This window comes from Myripristis murdjan, chromosome 2 (assembly GCF_902150065.1).
Source record: "Myripristis murdjan chromosome 2, fMyrMur1.1, whole genome shotgun sequence".
Lineage (NCBI taxonomy): Eukaryota > Metazoa > Chordata > Actinopteri > Holocentriformes > Holocentridae > Myripristis > Myripristis murdjan.
In genome coordinates, this window is record NC_043981.1 from 7,717,007 (window position 1) to 7,736,966 (window position 19,960).

The following is a 19,960-nucleotide window of genomic DNA, read 5'->3' on the forward strand; positions in this document are numbered from 1 at the left end:
AATAACCCTAATATATTTAATTTGAAAAAAAAAAAAAAAAAAAAAAAGGAATCCATTAACATTCTTAATATTATTACCTTACATTACTGTGGGGACGAAATTCTTTTCATTTTCAAAAATGTTTCAGTTGAATTGATAATCTAATAATTGAACTGATGACAGAAAAAAAAAATACTACTGTGTTCATTTTATTACATCAATAAGAAATGGATTACATTGTGGGATTAATACACAGTGTCTTATGTTAACTTTTTTTTTTTTTTTTTTTACTATGAGGGGATTATTACCCACTGCTCACTAAAAAAAAAACAACTTAAAAAAAAAAACAACAGAAAATGTTAGATGAATATTTTTAACTAACTTTTTCCACAATTAAGGTGCTACATGAAGCATTTAACATCAATAAATTATTGCCATATTTATTCTGAGACACTTGTATAGATGCCAGTAGCAAGCTTGTGACTCAATGACTCTATAACCCTCAGCAAGGGATTGTGGGAACTGTAGTCTTAATTTTGTAAGTATGAGCTAGATGGTACCAGTTGTCTCCCTGATCTCATTTGTCTGTAATAACCACACAAATGCATCGCAGTTATGTTGGTGTTTACAGTCCCCTGACAGGGATTTCCAGACTGCAGTCATTTTCAAAACTCCTCCTGGTGATGGACAAGTTTCTCCACCAATGACAGCCGCAGTCAAAGTGAGTCTCACCTGTGCAGCTGGGGGAGCCACACCCCTCCTTGTGCCAGTTGACCAGCTCAAATGGGAGTGCACAACTTGTCCAGGCTCTAATGAATCAGCTTCTAATGATTGGTGAGATAATCATACGTCACTCTTGGATGCAAAATGAATTATTTAATGCCTGTGTTGCACCGTTTAAAGTTTGGTGGACCATGGAGGGCTGAGAGGTGGCAGGCTTCACTGATTAGCACTCCTTCAGTTAGAGAGGAGGAGCTAATAATTGAAATCACCTGGTGTTGTTTGGCTGGGAAGAACCTGCATACACTCGCCCTCCGTGCCACAGGTTTGCTCAACCCTGGAATAATAATAATAATTATAAAAAAATCCAACTAAGTGCATGAGCGTGAAGAAAAAAAGATGACTAAGTGAACAGACCACTTTAATTAACGTGTGTTTTTTATTTGGGAACTTTTCATCACAATATAAGAATGTAAATGTCCACTAGGATTCAGAAAGCTAGGAATCTGAAAAAAACTACACTGTAAAAAAAGAATAACTACACTTGTCTAACGTCACTGAATACCCTCAGCTGAGAAAGGTTAGGGATTAATGCAATCCACCCAAGTATAATAATTGGGCTGTAGAAAAAAGTGATGGGGGACGGATGTAATTCCCACTTTCAGAGTTAAGTTTCCTCACTGTCTTCCTCTCACAGTCACTTTCTTTTCCTCCTTCCTTCTACTTTCCTTTCACACTCAGAGTGGCGCTACTCTTGGCCTTCCCCGCGGTGAACTTGACCGTCCCGCTCATGTCCACGCTGGTGTTTTTCAGGGTGAGTTTGTGGACGGTCCCGTTGTCTTCCATGCGGACAGCGGGACCAGGCTGGAGGCTCTCTCCATTCAGAGTCCAGACGGGGGGCTTGTGTGTGGCGACGGACACCTCACACTGGAAACACGCCGGCTCCGGCTCTGTCACTTCTACATCCTCCAGCTCTGTGACTATCAGGATGGACTGGGCTAGAGAGGCAAGGAAGTTAAGAGCAGACAAAAAAAAAAATGCATTATGCAGTGTCCACAACATGGGTAGGAGTGGAAGTAAAAAATAGAATTACATAGCGAATGCACATTGTTAGGTTGTTTTTGTAGGTGGACAGGGCAGAAACAGCGTTAAGTCATTTCAAGGGGCAGCAAGAAATCTGTGACATCTATCGGCCTCTGCTGGCGACCAGTGGGAATTGCAACAACATGAACTGGTCTCAGATACAACCACTTTGTCCCTCCAAGGTCTTACTAATCACCCAAAAGTAACCCAAGGTGCTCAAACGCTTACCCAAATGTACTTAAAGAAACCTTAAAAATTTCCAGTCACCCAATAGTAGCCTAAAGTGCTCATACAGTACCCAAATGTGGGTAATTTGGGTATTTCTGGGTACATTTGAGCACTTTTGGGTACTTCTGGATGATAAGTAGCACCCCTCCATCCCCTTTGAGTTTTGGCTGCCCGTAATTATTATAAACAGTTGTTGTCTAAATTTTGAAACGTCAATTTTTCATAATAGAGGTAAGTAATTTAGCGAATTAGAGCAGAGACCCAACAGAAACGTCTGGTGAAAAGGGAATACATCACAATGCAGGCTGCTGTCTAGGACTTATTTGTCTTTGTAGCTGAAATGGCTTTAGAAATGAAAATGGTTTGCTTAGGGCATTAGAGGGCAAAGCAGGAGGTAATAAATTTAATTTGCTTTCATTGCCATAGGAGTTTTTTTTTTTTTTTTTTTTTTTTCATAGCAGCCAGCTGGAAAGTCAGCCCACTGGAAAGGTCCTGTCTCGATTGGGAACCCTAGATTTGTGAAGTTCAAACTCTTGTGTGTAGGGTTGGGGTTAAGGTGAAGGATTTTTTGTAAACTTGAATTTCTCGAGACAATTGTACGTCTGTAATGTTACTTGTACTCAAATGCAGTTTTGACTATACAAGATATTGTACAGTTTTTAAGGTCCTCCATAAACCTTGCATCTCTACACTCTGAAATCATAAATAATACTGTCTGTGTGATACCTGAGTTAACATCCATCCAGCTACAGTGTGAATCATTTGCCTGGTTCAGTGTCTGGGGAATTGAAAGTCAGAAATCACAGCACTTGCTGAAGTACACATTGAATCTCTGATATGGAATCAGTAACCCTAAGAAAACCCCATACATAGTGACATTTTTTCCCAATGGATGGCAAAGTCATGACCTAATTCACTTACATTTATTCTCTATAGCTTTTTCCTAATTTAGCCTTGACATAACCTATTTATTCCTAACCTTAACCAATAGGCCAAAATGATCACTCCAATGACTTTGCCATCCTTGGGGGAAAAAATGGCCCATAGGTAGTAATTTTGTGATAATGAGCCAGCAAAATTCATACTTATTGCCCCTTTAACCTGTGACCAGTGTCCATGATTCCCTTCACACTCTCAGCTCCCCACCCGTCTTACCCTCCACCATCAGCTTTGCCTTGCATGTGTGCTCCCCGACCTCGACGCTGTAGGTGCCTTCATCCTCCACGGCCACCTGCTGGATCACCAGTTTGTGGCAGCAGCCGTCGGCCAGGATCTCCACTCGGTCTGAGGGGAGCAGCTCCTTGCCGCCTTTGTACCAGGTGGCGCTGCTGCGCGGCGAGGACACGGTGCATTCCAGGATCACGCGGTGTTTCTCCAGGGCCGTTCGGTCTCGCAGAGGTTTAACGATGGAAACCGGGAGCTCTGAGGTGAGCAGACGAGAGAGGGAAATTATTGAGATTTCAGTATGAGATGAATGAAATATAGTGCAATGAGGGGAGTCTTAGAGTAATGTCTGATTTTATATCATAAGAGATACAGCGATGAATTAATAGCAGAAGTTTTAAAAATCCACTGTGCATCATATAAAAAAATTAAAAATCTATTAAAAACCATTGCCTGGAGTTTTGTTCAATGTCCCTGCAGTGTGTGGCATCCAGTCTTTGAAAGTAATCATTGTAATTTTTTCATACCCAATCATTTTATAGGACTAGTTTTTTTTTTTTTTTTTTTTTTTTTTTTTCTAAATATTTGGTTAAAGGCATTTGTTGAAAATATGAATGAAAAATAATGAAAAATTTCTTGATCAACAAGGGTGCAAATATCTCTGAATGCCCTTTCCACAGGGAGGTCAAAGGTCAGAAGTCAGCAGACAAACTTTGAAGGAATATTCTTTACTGAGTTTCCTTACTGACATAAGGAAACTCATGATAATCATCAGCTTGGAGCTCTGAATCTAGTTCATGTAGCTCATCCCTTGCCAGCTTCCATCTGCAAGAGCAGAGCAGGAAAACAGACTTACCCTCTACCTCGAGGTAGGCTGTGGATTCAGCCTCTTTAGCTACAAAGCGAATTTCCCCAGAGTCTTCAGCTTTGACGCTGCACATCAGCAGGAAGTGTTTGGTCCCTAAGAAAGAACACATCAAAAACTCACTGTATTAAATCCTGCTTTATATGTACAGCATCTATGAGTTGACACCTTTTACACTTCAAAACAATCTGTTCTGTATGTGACTGGCTTTTTTAATCAGCAATCAGATGAATCGTCCTAAGTTCTGTCTTTCTCAGTGATAAATCATCCAGTTCCTTCACTTATCCACCCCTTCGCTCTCTGACCTTCAGTGCGGATCTTGATGGTGCTGGTTGGCCGTATCCTGTGGCCGTCTTTGTACCACTCTCCTGTCACATCCTCCAGGGAAACCTCGCACATGAAGACGGCGTTCTGCTCCTCCTGGATGTAGAGGTCCTCCAGGTCCTGCACGACCTCCAGCTCATGTTCTTTTCAGGTGAGCAGACAGATTGAAATTAGAGTGAAGAAAGTATAACCACACTGACAGCCCAGACAACAGAACAGCAAGAAGGTGCACTTTGTTATATTGCAGATGATAATTGGTTTTGTCCTTTGAGGCCTAGTGTGAGTCTTAAAATTGTACTATTACTTTCAAGATTTTCTGATGCACAAAACAGTTATACCACCTCCACGTCATAACCTCTAGATGGTGATAGCACATAGTCAAAGTGCAGGTCTGGCTGCTTGAGCACCAAGTGAGGATATTAACCGACTGGAAAATCAGCTCCTATTATCCCTGTTCTTATCTCTCTACGTGTGAAATCTGAGTTCAAGATTCTTCTTTTAAGTGATAAAATATTACCCAGACGTGCACCATCCGACTTATCACCTCTAGTTATATCTCACATGATGTGTTATGGCTCTACAATCACAAAATGCCACTCTCCCGACTGATCTGAAAATGAACAAAACATCAGTAGGTGGCGGGGCTTTTTCCCACCAAGCTCTTCTTCTTTGGAATCGGCTTCCTGTGTAGATTCAAGGGGGCGGCCCGGTTCATTCACTCAGAAGTCAACTCCAAACACATTTAACCTTTAACCTAATTCAGTCTGCCCTACATACCGAACTATGGCTTTATCTAGTTTTATCTGCACATGATTATGAATGCATGCTGTGTGTTACACATTTTTGCATTGAGTTTTATGAGCATATTGTCTATTGGTGTATTTTATTTCACCTTTTTATAATTTTTTAAATATTTTACCAATGTTCCCCTTTTTTTATTATCTTTCCTATATAGTTTGTCACCTTTTTATATATTTAAAAATTACTGTTTTATGATAAATACAGCATTTTGAGACATACTTTGTAATATTTGGCCATAATAAATTTTGACTTGACCTATTACTGTTCAACATGCAGCAAAAAAAAACCAAAAAACAAAAAAAACCTTGGGATTGAAACATCATATCAGTAGTTGACACATGAAAGTGGTGCCAAATTGACTGCAACTTACCATTGTAACTTAATGAAACAATGTAAAGTGTGTTTTTAAGTTTTAATGTGTTATTTCTGATAGCTGGTGACACCCACCATAGACCTCCAGCGAACAGGAAGTGCTGATCTCCCCTGTGTCACATGTGTAGGTGCCGGAGTCGGCCAGGGAGCACAGCAGGATCTGACAGAAACGCTTCCTGCCCATGGAGTAGATGCGACAGTTCTTCCCCGGCTTCAGCTCCGTCCCGTTCTAGTTGACAGAGGAGACGGGACAGAGGTATTGAAACATGCTGCTAAACCTCACCTGATCCATCGCTCCACTGTGAACCACACACACACACACACACACACACACACACCATCACAGTCCTGTGTTTGGGGGATTGTTGTTGTTTTACCTACAAAAACCCTCCCACATAATTATCATGATGTCATTGATCCTCCATAAGCAGAAACAGCAAGAGTAAGGGCTGTAATGCTTGAGCTCCTCTTGTATTTGTTTGCTCTACCTTGAGCCACTTGACTTCGATGTTTTGTCTGGAGAATTCACACTCCAGAGTGGCAGGATTTCCTTCCTCCAGACGGACGTCGGCCAGCTTCCTCAGGACCGCCACCGGTGTCTCTGCCAGTGAACGAATCAAACAGTGAATCAGTCAGTGACTCTATCAGTCATTCAGTCAATCAGTAAATATCTGCTGTTGAAACAATTGGCAGAATAACCAGTTGTAGATTGATACAAATTGGTTATTATTTCAATAGCTTGACTGTTTTGGTAATTTATCAAGTAAAAATGGCACACATTTACTGATCTCAGCATCTCTAAAATCACTAAGATATTAATATTGTCGTACTTTTCTCTAATCATATTCACAATTCATAATTTATGCTTTTTTTGGCTGTTAGTCAAACTACGGAGGCAATTTGAACACATTACTTTAGGCTCTTTGTTTTGTCATTATTTTGCTACTTAAAATGATTAATCAAAGTTAGATTGGGCGATCAAATGACAATAATAATTAATTGTTTCCCTACAATACATCCATTAGACCATCCTGTGATACACTCCCAACATCAGTCTGGCCACTCATCCAGTGACTCATTTTCTATAAATGTATATGACAAAAAACATTTTGTGTTTTGATTGTAATATTGAAGTAACTGTCCCTGAAAGCCTTTGCTACAGCAGCCATAACATTACACTCAAAACTAAAGGTCCCAAGCATGATTTCATATACCTGTGATTTAATATTTAGAATTAATCACTGATGCAGTCTTGGGTTTGACTCTCACTATTATTATAGGTCCAATGTGCAGTTCAATACCAAATCAACAACAGTGAGGGTGTCTGGGGCAAAATATTACCAAATGCGGTTTTTGTTACCGAGGGGCCTTTAGTTCTACCTGCCGACTTACCTTTGACTGTGAGCCTGGCGGTGGTTCGCACCCCTTCAGCAGAGAAGGCGATGGTGCCCGTGTCCTCCAGGGTGAGGTTGGACAGGGTGAGGCCGTGGACTCGCCCGTTGGTGCTCACCCGCCACTGGCTGTTTGGCTTCACCCGGATGCCGTCCTTCTGCCAAATGCCCTCAACTTCGGTGTGAGAGAGCTCCACCTCGAAGGAGGCGGTCTCTCGTTCAAATGTCTCTTGGTCACTGAGGCCTTTGCGGATGGCGATCTTACGGGCTGGATGGGAGGGGGTGAGGGAGAGCGATTTAGTTAGGATGAAATACCAGAAGCCAGTTAGATATTCAGGTAAAGAGGTAAAGATTTCTGTTCCAAAATCTGTGTAATAAGCTTGAGAAAAAATAACAAACACTGATTGCATTGTATCACAGACAGTTATTTTGCCAGAGGAAGTGCCAGATTCTTCACATAGACTATAACCAATTTCAAAATATAACTCTCCATGAACAAAAGCTCACTGATGGATTTATTTGGGAGTAACAGTGTGGTCGGCACATTTCAAAATGTGAGCTTACTGCTTTAAGGCCTAACTGTGTCAGCGTGGGATCATCAGGACAACAATGTGGCGAGCGAATCAGCTGCGAGGACAGTCTGAGGTCGTTCAAGTATAGTCCCCGCAGACAGCTGAGGTTAACGTGCGACGAAATCGACCCCGCACACCTACTGTATGTCCACGGTCCTGTTTTAGTCACATCACTCAGTGCACTATTGTATAACAGCATAGCAGCGTTTCAGAAGCCTTTTCTCACTCACTCACTCACTGGCAGCTATTCTTAGTGTCTCTTTGCACCATGATGTGTTGTGGGAAACAGCTACTGGATTTGTGCATTAACTGTTCAGGATAGTATTGAGTCAGTTCAGTGGGAATTGATGGGTTTTCTACTTTGGGACGATCCAGTCTGCAGGTGAGGTATTAGTCAAAGAGCAGTGTATTTCATTGACTGTTGAATGCCCTCTACTTGTTGTTTTCTAGGGTTTGGCAAATCTTCTGGCACATAATTATTGTAGAAAGTGTTTGAAAATACTATTTGGCTCAGATCTGAGAGCAGCCAGTGGTTCCAAGGGTGTTGTGGTGCTCTGCCAAGTGAAAAGCAGCTGGAGACAGAAGCCAGGCCTAGATCTGTCCTTTTTATGAGCCCTAATGGACTGATATAGGGTATTTAGGAGTGGGAGATAATGGAATGTCTGTGGGTAAATGTGCATGAGTAAAAAATCCCAAACCCCCTACACGCATGTATCTAAACATTTCTGTCCATCTCCGGCCACTTACGCTCCACATTGAGCTTGACCTGCGTGCGGTCATGCAGCGTCTCGCAGCGGTACGTCCCCCGGTCCGACAGGGTCAGGTTGTGGATGGTCAGGGTGCGCTTGCAGCCATTCTGGGCCAAAGTGTGTCGGGGTCCCGGCTGGATGACCACGCCCTGCCTCATCCACTGGACCTCGGCCGTCTCCAAGCTGACCTCTGTCTCCATCGTGGCGTCGCCAAACTCCTCCGCCATGACTGCATCCATTTTCCTAGTAAACATGACCTGAGCCTCTGAACATGGAGGAGACAGGTAGAAATACAAAAAAGGGAAATAAATCAGTGTTTTCATATTGGGGCATTGGTGTATGCTGAATCAATTGAGTTTCAAAATAACTTTTTTAATTCAAATTTATAACAATGCACTGAAAATTTCAACACCCTGTCCTCCCGTCTAACCTCACAATCGTTCTCACCTTGTACTTTGAGGCTGGCTTTGCTGATCTTTCCCTCCGCCTCAGCTGTGATCTTGGAACAGTCCAACATCTGGCACTTCTGGATCATCAAGGTGTGACAGAGGCCGTTCCGGGTTGCCTGGAAACGGTCACCAAGGGTGATAACCTCGTTGTCCATGAGCCAGACCAGCTGGACGTCCTCGGGTGAAACCACACACTTGAAAGTGGCGTCCTCTCCCTCCAGCACTGTGGTGTTGTGGAGCTCGGTGAGAAACTCCACCACTCGAGGCACTGCAAAGGGAAGAGACAAGGGAGGCCGTGTGAACGTCCGGTAACTATAGAAACGTGGTCCTCCTCGTGCACTAAGTCAGAGATGAGGTCCAGTCATGCTTACTCTCCACCCGCAGCGTTGCCACAGTCCTGTCATCTCTGGATTCGCAGGCGTATTCCCCAGCGTCCTCTCTGGTTAAACGGTGGATGGTCAAGCTGCGCTCCACCCCGTCGGCTCGGATGGTGAAGCGCCTGCTGGGAACCACCTCCACGCCGTTCTTCAGCCACTGGACGTCCGCTTTCGGCTTGCACACCTCACAGCGAAGGGTCACCATGCCGTCAGCGTGGGCCACTGTGTCCTGCAGCGGCATCACAAACTTGATCCTCATTTCTACGAAGGAAAAAAATTCATAGTTCATTTTCTTTTTTAATCTAAACTAACATGTTTTACAAAATTGCCAGAGATTTGTATCAACCGAAATATGTTAAAGGTGCAAAATTGTCAAGTTTGATTTCAGTGAGAGCTCTTTAGGCTCACTTGACAAAAGTGTAAACAGCATGTAATCCAGTTGTGCCGGTAATGAGAAGAACCACACAGACTCCCACCATCAAATAGTGTGCTTATTGCACAGTTTTGTCAGTTTTGTCCTCAGTTAAATTAATTTTTAGCAATGCATCATGCACCTTTAAAGGAAAAATCAACACCATTTTCACATAAATATATAAATGCCCGTTTGGCTACACTGTCCATGATCAGTATAACACAATTGTGATTTATTCATATCAAGTTTGTAAATGTTTTTTTTTTTTTTTTTTTTTTTTAATTATTATTATTTTTTTGTTAATTATTATTGAATCATTTTTAAACAACACAGGAGCATGTTTTCTTCAACTTTCTTCAACTAGTCTGAATAGGCATTTTTAAAAAATTAAGGAAATGAGGTAGATGCCAAAATGCAGTGGTGATCATTAACAGGACCTTAATTCACGTTGATATAAAAACAAAAGGAATGTTAACCTTTGACCAACAGGCTGAAGTGCATCTGGTCCGTGTTGACGTCGCAGGTGTACTCGCCGGCGTCGGAGCGCCTCAGCGGCTCGATGGTGAGCGTGCGCTTGTGACCGTCCATACTGGCTTTGAACCGTTCGCCATCGACGGGCGTCCAGTCTCTCATCCAGCGCACCAGAGCGCTCTCCTTGGACACGACGCCCATCAGGGTCACGCTCTCTGCCTCGTAGCCCGTCACGACGATGTCCTCCTCCTTGTTCACAAACGTGACCGGAGGCTCTTTAGGGGAAGGGGAACAAGAGTATTCTTATACCTCAGAAACTCTCTCAAAGAAGATCTCATATCACACCATGAAAATGCAAAGACATCCCTTCCTGTTCTACCTTCAATCCTGACGATGCTGATCATCTTGTCATCCACGGCGTCACACACATACTTCCCGGAGTCTGAGGGCTGGATGTTGGAGATGATGATTTTCCTCAGCGTGCCGTAGGTCTCGATGTAGGTACGGGAGTCGCTGGTCAGCGGCCGGTCATTGCAGTACCACTGAACGGGTGCGTTGGCACGGGACACCTCACACGCCAAGATAAGGTCGTCTCCTGCCACCATCTCCTGGTAGTCGGGGTCATTTGAGTTGCCCACGATGGTCACTGGAGGCTCTGAGGAGTAACAAGAATTTTACGATTGAAGGTCAAGCTGCAGGTTTCCTCAAAGGTTTTGCTTTGGAAATCACTTGTTTTTGTCAATTAGCTTTTCCTTCTAGTGCACATACCTGAAACCAGAATGTAACCTGGGCAAAGAGGGCAAATCTTTCTCTTAAATAGTAGCAATAGGATGTAATTGACCTCCACTTTGGGATTTAGGTTGATAAAATTAGTAAATTTTAGCCTAAAAATCTTGCCAAGTACTTGAACTACTGGAAAAAAAATAGATTTCACCTTGTACTGTAACCTGGAAAGTGATGTTGTCATCTCCAACATCCAGGAAGTATTCCCCTGAATCTCCCAGTTCAGCGTTGAGGATGACAAGAGAGCGGAAAGCCCCTTCCTCCTCCTCACAGAACCGCTCGTCACCCTCGATGCGACTGCCGTCTTTGTACCATTTGGCCACCGCGTTGGCCCTGGAGAGCTCGCACTCCAGCACAATATCATCAGAAATCAGGGACTTGAGATGGGTCTTAACCTCTGACTTCCTGAGGATCTTCACGGGGGCCTCTGAGGATACAGAATTGCATCATGGGACACAAAAATGAGATGTGAAGGGCTGCTGAGTTCACAAACTGATGTAAAAGCTAACATGCAGTGCTCAGAATATAAAACCTTTAATTTGTTTGATTGCACCGGGTCACACATGCTGACTAAAAGATAATTCAAGCTCAACTGTCTCACCTGAAATGTGAACCTGGACATCAATTCTATCATCAGTGGCATCGCAGGTGTACTTCCCAGAATCCTCTGGGGTAGGGGAGTGGATGGTGAGACGGCGGATGAGCCCGTCCTCAGTGATGGTGATGTTACTGCTCTCCTCGATCTCTCGTCCATCCAGCCACCACTTCACCTCGGCGCTGGTGCGGGACACCTCGACTTCCAGCACAACTGGCTCACCGGCAAAACTTTGCATTTTCTCGGGCATCTTTTTGGAACGATTAAGCATCACCGGGGGCTCTAAAAAAAAAAAAAAAGAAGAAGGAAAGAGTCACAATGAAGTAAGTGAGGGTCAAATATGCTTATGATTGATTTTTTTGATAGCAGCAATCAGTCCAGTCTCATTGGTCTGTGAGGAGGAAGCATTATCTTTATTTCAAGTAGAAACAAAAATTATAAGAAGAAAAAGAGCACAAGAAGAACAAGGACAACTACACTGAGCTTAGGAAACACTGGAAAAAAATATCACAAAATATATCAAAAAACAATCCATTACAATATCAAAAGTCTCCTGGGGAAAAAAAAAGAAACAGGTTTTCAGTTGTGTCTTAACAGAAGATATGTGTTACTGCAGATTGACTTGTGTCCTGGTTAATTTGAAGAGCAGCCTCACCTGTAACGGTCACCAGGAAGGTCACCGAGTCATCCTCAGTGTCACAGATATACTCCCCTGTGTCGTCCACAGTGCTTATGGGGATGACCAGGCGGCGCTGGGCCCCGTCCACCTCCAGGATCAGGTTGGGGCCCTCCTCCACCTCCAGGCCGTCTCTGTACCACCTCACGGGGGCGTCTGACTGGGAGATCTCACAGCTGAGCTCCAGCCTCTCAGAGGCTAAATGGGTGAGCTCCAGCTCTGCTTCTTCAGGGGAAATGATTCGGACTGGTGGTTCTGTAGCAAGAGAAGCAGGGAATAATATAGTTTTTTAAATTAAATTTTATTTTACCTGGGACAGTCCAACCAAAAGTAAAGGTACACGATGCAAAAGTCCAGGGGTTTGACTGAGGTGTGGACCCTTTAGACTCAACTGACAAAAAATGTGCAGTCATCAGTGAGTCTATAATGACGCCCGTGTTAACTCACCCATCAGATTATGTGCTTATTTCACATGTTTGCCAGTTGACTCCTCACTAAGTCAACCTTTGGCAATTTTGCACGGTGAACGGCCAAGAAAGCAGCACAAATCAAGTTTTAAAGTTGCAAACAAAAACCTAACAATTTACAAATTCAAACTAGACAGTCATAGCTGCTTTGAGGGCACAAAAACATTTGCTGGCTCACTGGTTTGGCTAAATGTCAATGGGAGGAGTCTCACTACTTGTACCTGTACCTGGCAAACCTGAATGGCAAAGAATAAATTCTGAGCCAGATACAAATAAAAATAGAAATTACACATACCTTTTTTCTCCATTACTTTCATAACCTTGGAAGGTAGATTAGTATGGCTAGTTTTAACTTGGAGGGTTTAACTGGTTGACCTGGATCAGAACACCATCATCTTCTCATGTCATGTTTGAGTCTCACCTGTGACTGTAAGCTGGAAGAAGACAGAGTCTCCCTCCGTGTTGCAGACGTATTCTCCAGAGTCCTCTGCCGCGCCGCAGAAGATGGTCAGCCTCCTGTAGGGCCCCTCGGCCGTCAGCTGCACGCCATCGCCGTCCTCCACCTCCACGCCGTCTTTGTACCACTGGACCTGACCGCCGGAGCGAGACAGCTCGCACTGCAGGTGGATCTCCTCCGAGATGTAGCGCTCCATCACCACATCGTCCTTCGGGTCCACGATCATCACTGGAGGCTCTGGAGAGGTAAATTCATGTTTTTCATATTTGAGTTGTACATAATTCAGTGTCTTACAGGTTGCTAAATGATGCATTCAGAAAGGTGATACATATGGTATTTCTAAACATCAGTGTCAAATTAAGTTTGATGAATTGGTACGATTAAAGGCTGTCAATAAGAGGCTGCCATTTGGCTCTGTCTCATGCGAGTGCAATTGTTAGTTGTAGTGTTTTTTGCTTGTTGTTGGTTGTGATATTTCCCTTTGCTTCTCACTCCCTCCATTATCTACCATGGAAAGACACTCTGAAAGCTTTAGCTCCATTTGCACTGGAAGAACAGTACCCCTCTTCCTGTTTTGTGGCAACAGAGTCAGCTGGTGCACTTTACCTCTGACGCTGACAGTGAAATTGATGCTGTTGCTCCCTGCCTGGCAGGTGTAGCTGCCCGCGTCTGTGGTGTCTGCAGAGCGGATGATGAGCCTGCGCATGGTTCCCTCAGCCTGCAGGGTGATGTTGTCGCTGGGCTCGATCTCACAGCCGTCCTTATACCTGCCAAACATTAAATCCAAGCAAGACAACCGTGACACTCAGAACACAGTCTCACATTCTCCTCGTTTAGCAGAGAAATGCCTGCTTCTAATAAATGAAGCCCATCAGCAACAGTGTTGTAAATATGTATAAATGTTTAATTTGGAGGTTGCATGAAGAATATTTAAACATAATTAGTGCTTTTGTCCATGAAAATCCAAACTGCAGCCAATTAGTTGTAATGTGCAAATGAGATAAGAGTCAGACTCTCTATTAAAGACCAGCCTCTAGAAAATCCCTGATGACAAATTAAATTAAAAATCCAGGCTTTTTTTCTTTTTCTTTTTCTTTTCTTTTTTTTTTTTTTTTTACGAAAACAAATACTACATTTTAGGTTCTTTTTAACTGGGAAATGGGAAATTAAATTGGATCTAAAAGAAGAACGTAGTTAACTGTTTTCATATGTTTGTTTCTCGCATGGCTGAAGTGTTCATCGCTCACCAGGTGACCGCGGCGTCCTCTCTGGACACCTGGCAGTGCAGCACCACAGGGTCCAGCTCCATGCTGCTCTTATGGAGGTCCTCTTCTGGGATGGGGCTGAACTCCGCAGAAGGACCTGGGACAACAACAACAACAACAACAAAAGGTGGGAGGAAGAGGGGTAAGCTGCTGGGAAACAGGGAGGTAACGGGAGGCAAACAAGCCTCGTGGAAGTTAGAGATGTTTTTATTGTGGTTTGGCTGGATTATGAGACCAGACCTGGGAGATAATTAACTCAGAATAATAGTGGAATTTTTTTAGGCTTCTTGTTACATCAAATGGGTGGAATTTAATTGTGTCAGGTATGATATCAATGGAAAAAATGTACCCTCATGATTATATAACATTTCTGGCAGGCATTGTGTCATTTAAGGTAGCAGAAATATACTAGTGTTGACTTACATTGGTTATTTTGAGCATGATTAAGACTTTGGGTCCGGTTAGATAAATCAGGAAATGGAGTGTGGTGCTGATCAGTGAAGTGATGACATGCATTAGATTATGGAGGTAAACATCATTCACAACCTCAGTGAGTCTTGTGAGTGAGAGTAGGAATCATAAAATCATGAAAATACACATAATATTTTAGAATCGTAAGAATGAAAATGAGTGAAGACAAAAATGAGAGAGAAAAATGTTTAACTAGAAACAAAATGTTAGAGGTTTCAAGGTTGACTCACTTCAAAAACGAAAAAACACACAATCAAAACCAACCATCAGTCATTTGATGCAGTCAACCCAGTCAAAGTTATTAAAAATAGTAAATAAAACCTAATAGCATCACATTTCTGGCACAACACATCGCGGGCCGGCAGTCGTAGCTGATCACCTGTGACCGCGACCTGAAACGCAGTGACATCGTCTGCAGTCTGACAAGAATACACGCCCGAGTGAGAGAAATCAGCTGATTGGATAATGAGCGTCCGCCTGCACCCCTCCTCCAGCAGGTCTATCCCAGGCTGGTTGAAAATCTGCTCCCCGTCCTTGTACCAGTAGACGTGGGCGTCCGGGTGGGACAGGTCACACTGCAGGAGCACAGGCTCGCCCGCCGCCGGGCACCTGGTCCGCTCGGCCTCAGGGATTTCATCGAACGTGACCGGAGTGGCTGGGAGTGTTTGAGCGGGTTAGTGTGACAGATGAAATGAGGAGCTGCTTGCCAAAAAGGGGTTACCACAGACAGAACTGTAATCCATCCAAAACTGTAAACTGTGATCCAATCCATTATGTATTTTTAAGGCCTCAAGGCTCTTTTGACCTGGGCCCAATTTCTTCCATCATTTTCCACCATTTTAAATCATTCTGGCCAAAATCTCATGAATTTCTTTACTGTGGAATTAGTTATATCTTAATTAATATCTTAGTATCTTAATTTTCAGGATGCATAATCCCAATATAGTCCTTACAGACCAACAAAGACTCCAAAAATAAACCTAGAGCATCCTAAAAATGTTCTTTGGGTTCAATAAAGAATAAACAAGTAAGTGCAAACAAAAGGGTCAAAATTGTGTTCAAATTGTATGAAAAAGGCCTGACTTTTTTTTCTCAACCAACATGTCTGCTTCTGAAGAGAAACAGGGAGAGAAAAGAAAAAGTCCCTCAAGAATAAGCTCAAAACTTTGAGATTAAAGTCAGAATTTCTAAAATAAGGTCGAAATTTTGACAAACTCAAAGTAACAGTTTGACACTTTTTTTTTTTTTTTTAATCAAACTGTTATACTCAATCTTTTGACTTTATTCTCAAAATTCTGACTTTAATCGAAACATTTTTCCAGCCTTCTCAAACTGTTACGTTGAATTTAATCTCACAGGATCAGCTTTATTCTGAAAACTCTAACTTTAATTTAATTCTATTTAGTTTTATTATCATTATGCATTACTCTTCCGTACAGTACAGACTGAGTAAACACACTTTGAGTCATTTTGTGTTTTTCTTTTGTTTTGGAGTGTACAGTAACAATATGTGATTAGCTGTATAATGAGGTAACTGATGAGATTATGGTCAGAAATGAAGGAAAAATATGGATAATAGGGATTATGCTTTATAATTTTTCAGGGCATAAATCTTTTGGGTATATAGAGTATTGATATGTAGTTATCATGTAATTTTCACATATATTTTCTGCATTTTGGAATGAAATTGCTATAATTGATCAGTGAGTACAGCTGTCTGCGTGGGGTGATACAGGAGTGATATGGGATGACACTGATGATGCCAAACAATATCATAACTTAAATAAAAACATGAGCAAAGGCTGTAAGAGATGGAAACTGTTTCCTTAAATAAATCTAAAGACGTGAAATGGATGAGCATTCCAACTTTTAGCGAGCTTTATGAAAACTGTTATGAGGAAATGGACCTGACACCAACCTAATTTTTGAAAATGGACCGGCTCAAACTGGGGCCCTCCTGATTAAAGTTGCCAAAACCCTCGCCAGTGTGTATCGTCCCCCCTACGTCTTCTGACAACACACACTCACCTGCAACCTCCACGTTGAATTTGATGACATTCCCAGCAGTTTCACACGTATAAACTCCTGAGTCAGACGCCTCGGCCGATTGGATCACGATCCTCCTCATATTCCCGTCCGCTTGGATGTTGAGGCCGTCAGTCGCCTGGAGCTCGACGCCATCTTTGAACCAGGACACTTTGGCAAACGGGTGGGAGACTTCACAGTAGAGGACGACAGGCTCGCCGCTCTCTATCTTTTTATTGCTGTCCCGATCCGACAGAGGCCTGAACGTCACCACAGCAGCTGCAAAGACATGAAGAAACAAATGATGTGACCCGTGAAAACACTGTAGTGCTGAAAGTAACAGGATAAACTGCTTTGACACCTACGTTTAACCTTGAGAACTGCTGAATCCCGGACCCCGTTGGCTATGAACGTGACCTCTGCTGCGTTGTCAGCGGAGCGGATCTCCCGGACGACCAGTGAGTGCTGCGTTTGGGACTGACGTATCGCGTATCGGCCGCCGTCCTGTAGCTGAGTGCTGTTCAGAAACCAGGTTCCTGTCATGGAGGCTGACAGTTCGATGGAGAAGTGAGCTTCTGCTCCCTCTGACACCTCACAGCCTTGAAGATGGCGGCAAATCTTGGGACCGGGAACTAGAGAGAATGAACAAAGGGCCCAAGCTTTAGGGGATTTCATTCCACAGAGGGAACAATGCATAACAGTGTCGGAGTAACTTGTTACATCTAATTAAATTACAAAATGAATGTAATTGTTGGTCAGCAAAGCAAAGTAATTAAAGTAGCTATACCTTATTACATTTTAAACGGAGTGTAACCTATTACATTTCAAAAGTAACCTTCCCTACACTGATAACAGGTGCAGTACTATATCAGTCAATTACTCACCAAGATGGACAATTTTAGGAAACTCCACGTGGCCGCTTCGCCCGTACTTGTTGATGCAACAGACACGGAAGCGATAGTCACCCTCGTACGGCACGCTGTCACCGGTGACCTCTGTTGAGGTGGCGCTTTCTGACGTGAAACACTTCTGCCACTCCTGGGAGCCCAGCTCCTGTCGCTCCACCACGAAGATGGAGCGGGTCGTGCTCGGGCTAGAGGGGGCGGGCACCCAGGTGAGCAGGGCGCCGTTGGGTCGGTCCACGTTCATCTTGACTCCCGCGGGACAGGTGGGGGGACTGTGTCGTGCAGCTGAATAAAACACAAACAGGCGCAGAGGAGAGGGGTGAATTAAGTCACAGTTAAATTCCCCGAGAAATCAAAGTGTGCTCACTAGAGAAGCCAATACGTCTGTGAGAAGGCCAACATGCTGCCACCTAAAGAGACTCACCTTTCACCTTGAGGCGTGAAGAGGTCTTGGACCTCCCTGCAACAAAGGTCACCACCCCTGAGTCTTGGTAGGCCACGTTGACAAAGACCAGGATATGGGTTTTACCAAAAGATTTGATGATGGTCTGGTGAGTCTCATGCAGCTTTAAGTTGTCTTTGAACCAGTGGATCTCCATGTCGTCGTCCTCCACCTCCACACAGAACGCAGCGTTCTCCCCCTCCAGCACCTCCAACTTGCGGGGAAGCTTACGGACAATAGTGCCTGAGGGCAGGAGAAAATGTTGCAGCCTTTGGATTACAGCTTCATATTAAGGGGATTAATAATTTAGTTGAATTATTTGAAGTGTTGCTCAAAAGGATCATAATCAGGGCACTGTGATCTTTTGAATTTGGTCATAATCCAACGAGTTGATATACCTAATATGCAAAAGTGCAAAAACTCTGTGGTAGCTGTACAACAAATAATAGTCTCACAGTAAAATCATAAGATTTATCATGCATTATAATCAATATTATAAATAAAGCAATTATTTGAGGCAATTATAAATGTATCTCTCCTAATGCAGCTTTCATTCAAGGAAATCATATAAAGAAATAAATTACACACAGAAAGTAAAATTTCTGTCTCTGCAGAAGAATTTTTTTCAGCCCTGACATGGCGTTTTCCTTTCCTTTTTTCTCTTTTTCATCTGTTTTTTGTCCATTCCCGGTCAAATTGCAGTCGCTTTATTGGGGCGTTTCTTATCTGAGAAAATTGTGATGAAGATGCACCACTGATGTTTCAGCACAGGTGTGTCTTCCTCAGGCGAGGTGCTCCCTTCACGCTGCACATGCCCCATGCATGATCACAAAGTCTAAAACACACAGCTTACCTTTCACTGATAGCTCTGCAATGCTCTTCCCCCCATCTGGCATCTCGCAGAGGTAGACTCCATCATCGTCCGTCCCCACGTCATGAATGGTGAGTCGGCGTTTGGTTCCCTTCTGCTCCATGGCATATTTGCTGCTGGGCATCAGCCTCTGGTCCTCCAGGTACCAGGCAGCTGGGATGGTCTCATCCGGCACCTCGCACTCCAGGACAGCCACGTCCCGCTCCCTCACCTCAGTGTCTCTTAAAGGGCGCCTGAACGGCACTGGTGGGCCTGCACACGAAAGACAAATTGCTTAATATAATATAAAAAAGGTTAAAAGCAGAAAAATAATAAATACAGTTGTTTGCAAGAGAGGTCAGAGGTCATATAGCCTTATATGGAGGACCTGGGATTCTAACAAAAATAGTCTGTATCATAAAATCACACTATCATAAGTAGAACAAAGTATATATATGAGGGCAAACATAATGAAATAGAGTATCCACATACCTCTGCTTAGAAAAATGTTTTCATGAAGAGACTTTTATTTTTATTTTTACGGTAACCGGTGAATTTCAGTTTTTTCCCTTCCCCCAAACAGGCATTTTAGACCAAACCCCTGCAATTTGACCTGCATATATCCGATTAATCTGTGCATCTTTTTTAAGCAGCGCTCAGTTGCCGCAGTGCCACCGTAAATTACATCCGAGACAAAACTGACACGTCTGATATTACCAGCTGGAAGCATGTCGGTCTGTCTACGGGAAAGCTATGTGACCCTAAAATTATCTGCTCATTATGAAGGGATTAGGGACAAAATAATTACCAATTTAAAAGGTGACGCAGTGCTTTACTTATAGCCACGCATTCCCACAACGCACGCACAAACAATTAGCAGCGAAAAGTGCAGCTTATGAGCCAGAGCTTCATCTATGCAGCTGGAAGCCTGCAGCAGAGGAAGCATGACTCATTCATTTCAGCCATCACTGACTGTTAATACTTTTTTATATCTTGACTTGTGGTGATGCAAGTGGAAGCAGGAATACTATTTTTAAGGAAAGCATTATGGAGAAAACAAGTTAATA

General features: G+C 43.2%; 1 protein-coding gene across 9 annotated transcripts in view; it reads left to right on the forward strand.

The window, feature by feature from the left end:
* Positions 1-776: 776 nt before the first annotated feature.
* Positions 777-19,960, forward strand: part of col18a1b (collagen type XVIII alpha 1 chain b) — a 79,638-nt gene continuing 60,454 nt past the window's right edge. For 2 of the 9 annotated variants that reach the window (XM_030075531.1, XM_030075532.1), the window contains exons 1-9: positions 777-813; positions 1,441-1,513; positions 3,149-3,437; positions 4,351-4,514; positions 5,665-5,792; positions 12,063-12,217; positions 12,947-13,180; positions 13,589-13,660; positions 14,186-14,327. In XM_030075531.1, coding sequence (XP_029931391.1) covers positions 12,214-12,217; positions 12,947-13,180; positions 13,589-13,660; positions 14,186-14,327 — 452 coding nt within the window. In that variant the 5' untranslated portion in view covers positions 777-813; positions 1,441-1,513; positions 3,149-3,437; ... (1 more) ...; positions 5,665-5,792; positions 12,063-12,213. Of the gene's footprint in view, positions 814-1,440; positions 1,514-3,148; positions 3,438-4,350; positions 4,515-5,664; positions 5,793-12,062; positions 12,218-12,946; positions 13,181-13,588; positions 13,661-14,168; positions 14,328-19,960 lie in introns of those variants that run through there. The other 7 variants (XM_030075502.1, XM_030075518.1, XM_030075526.1 and 4 more) reach the window with 6 other exon arrangements.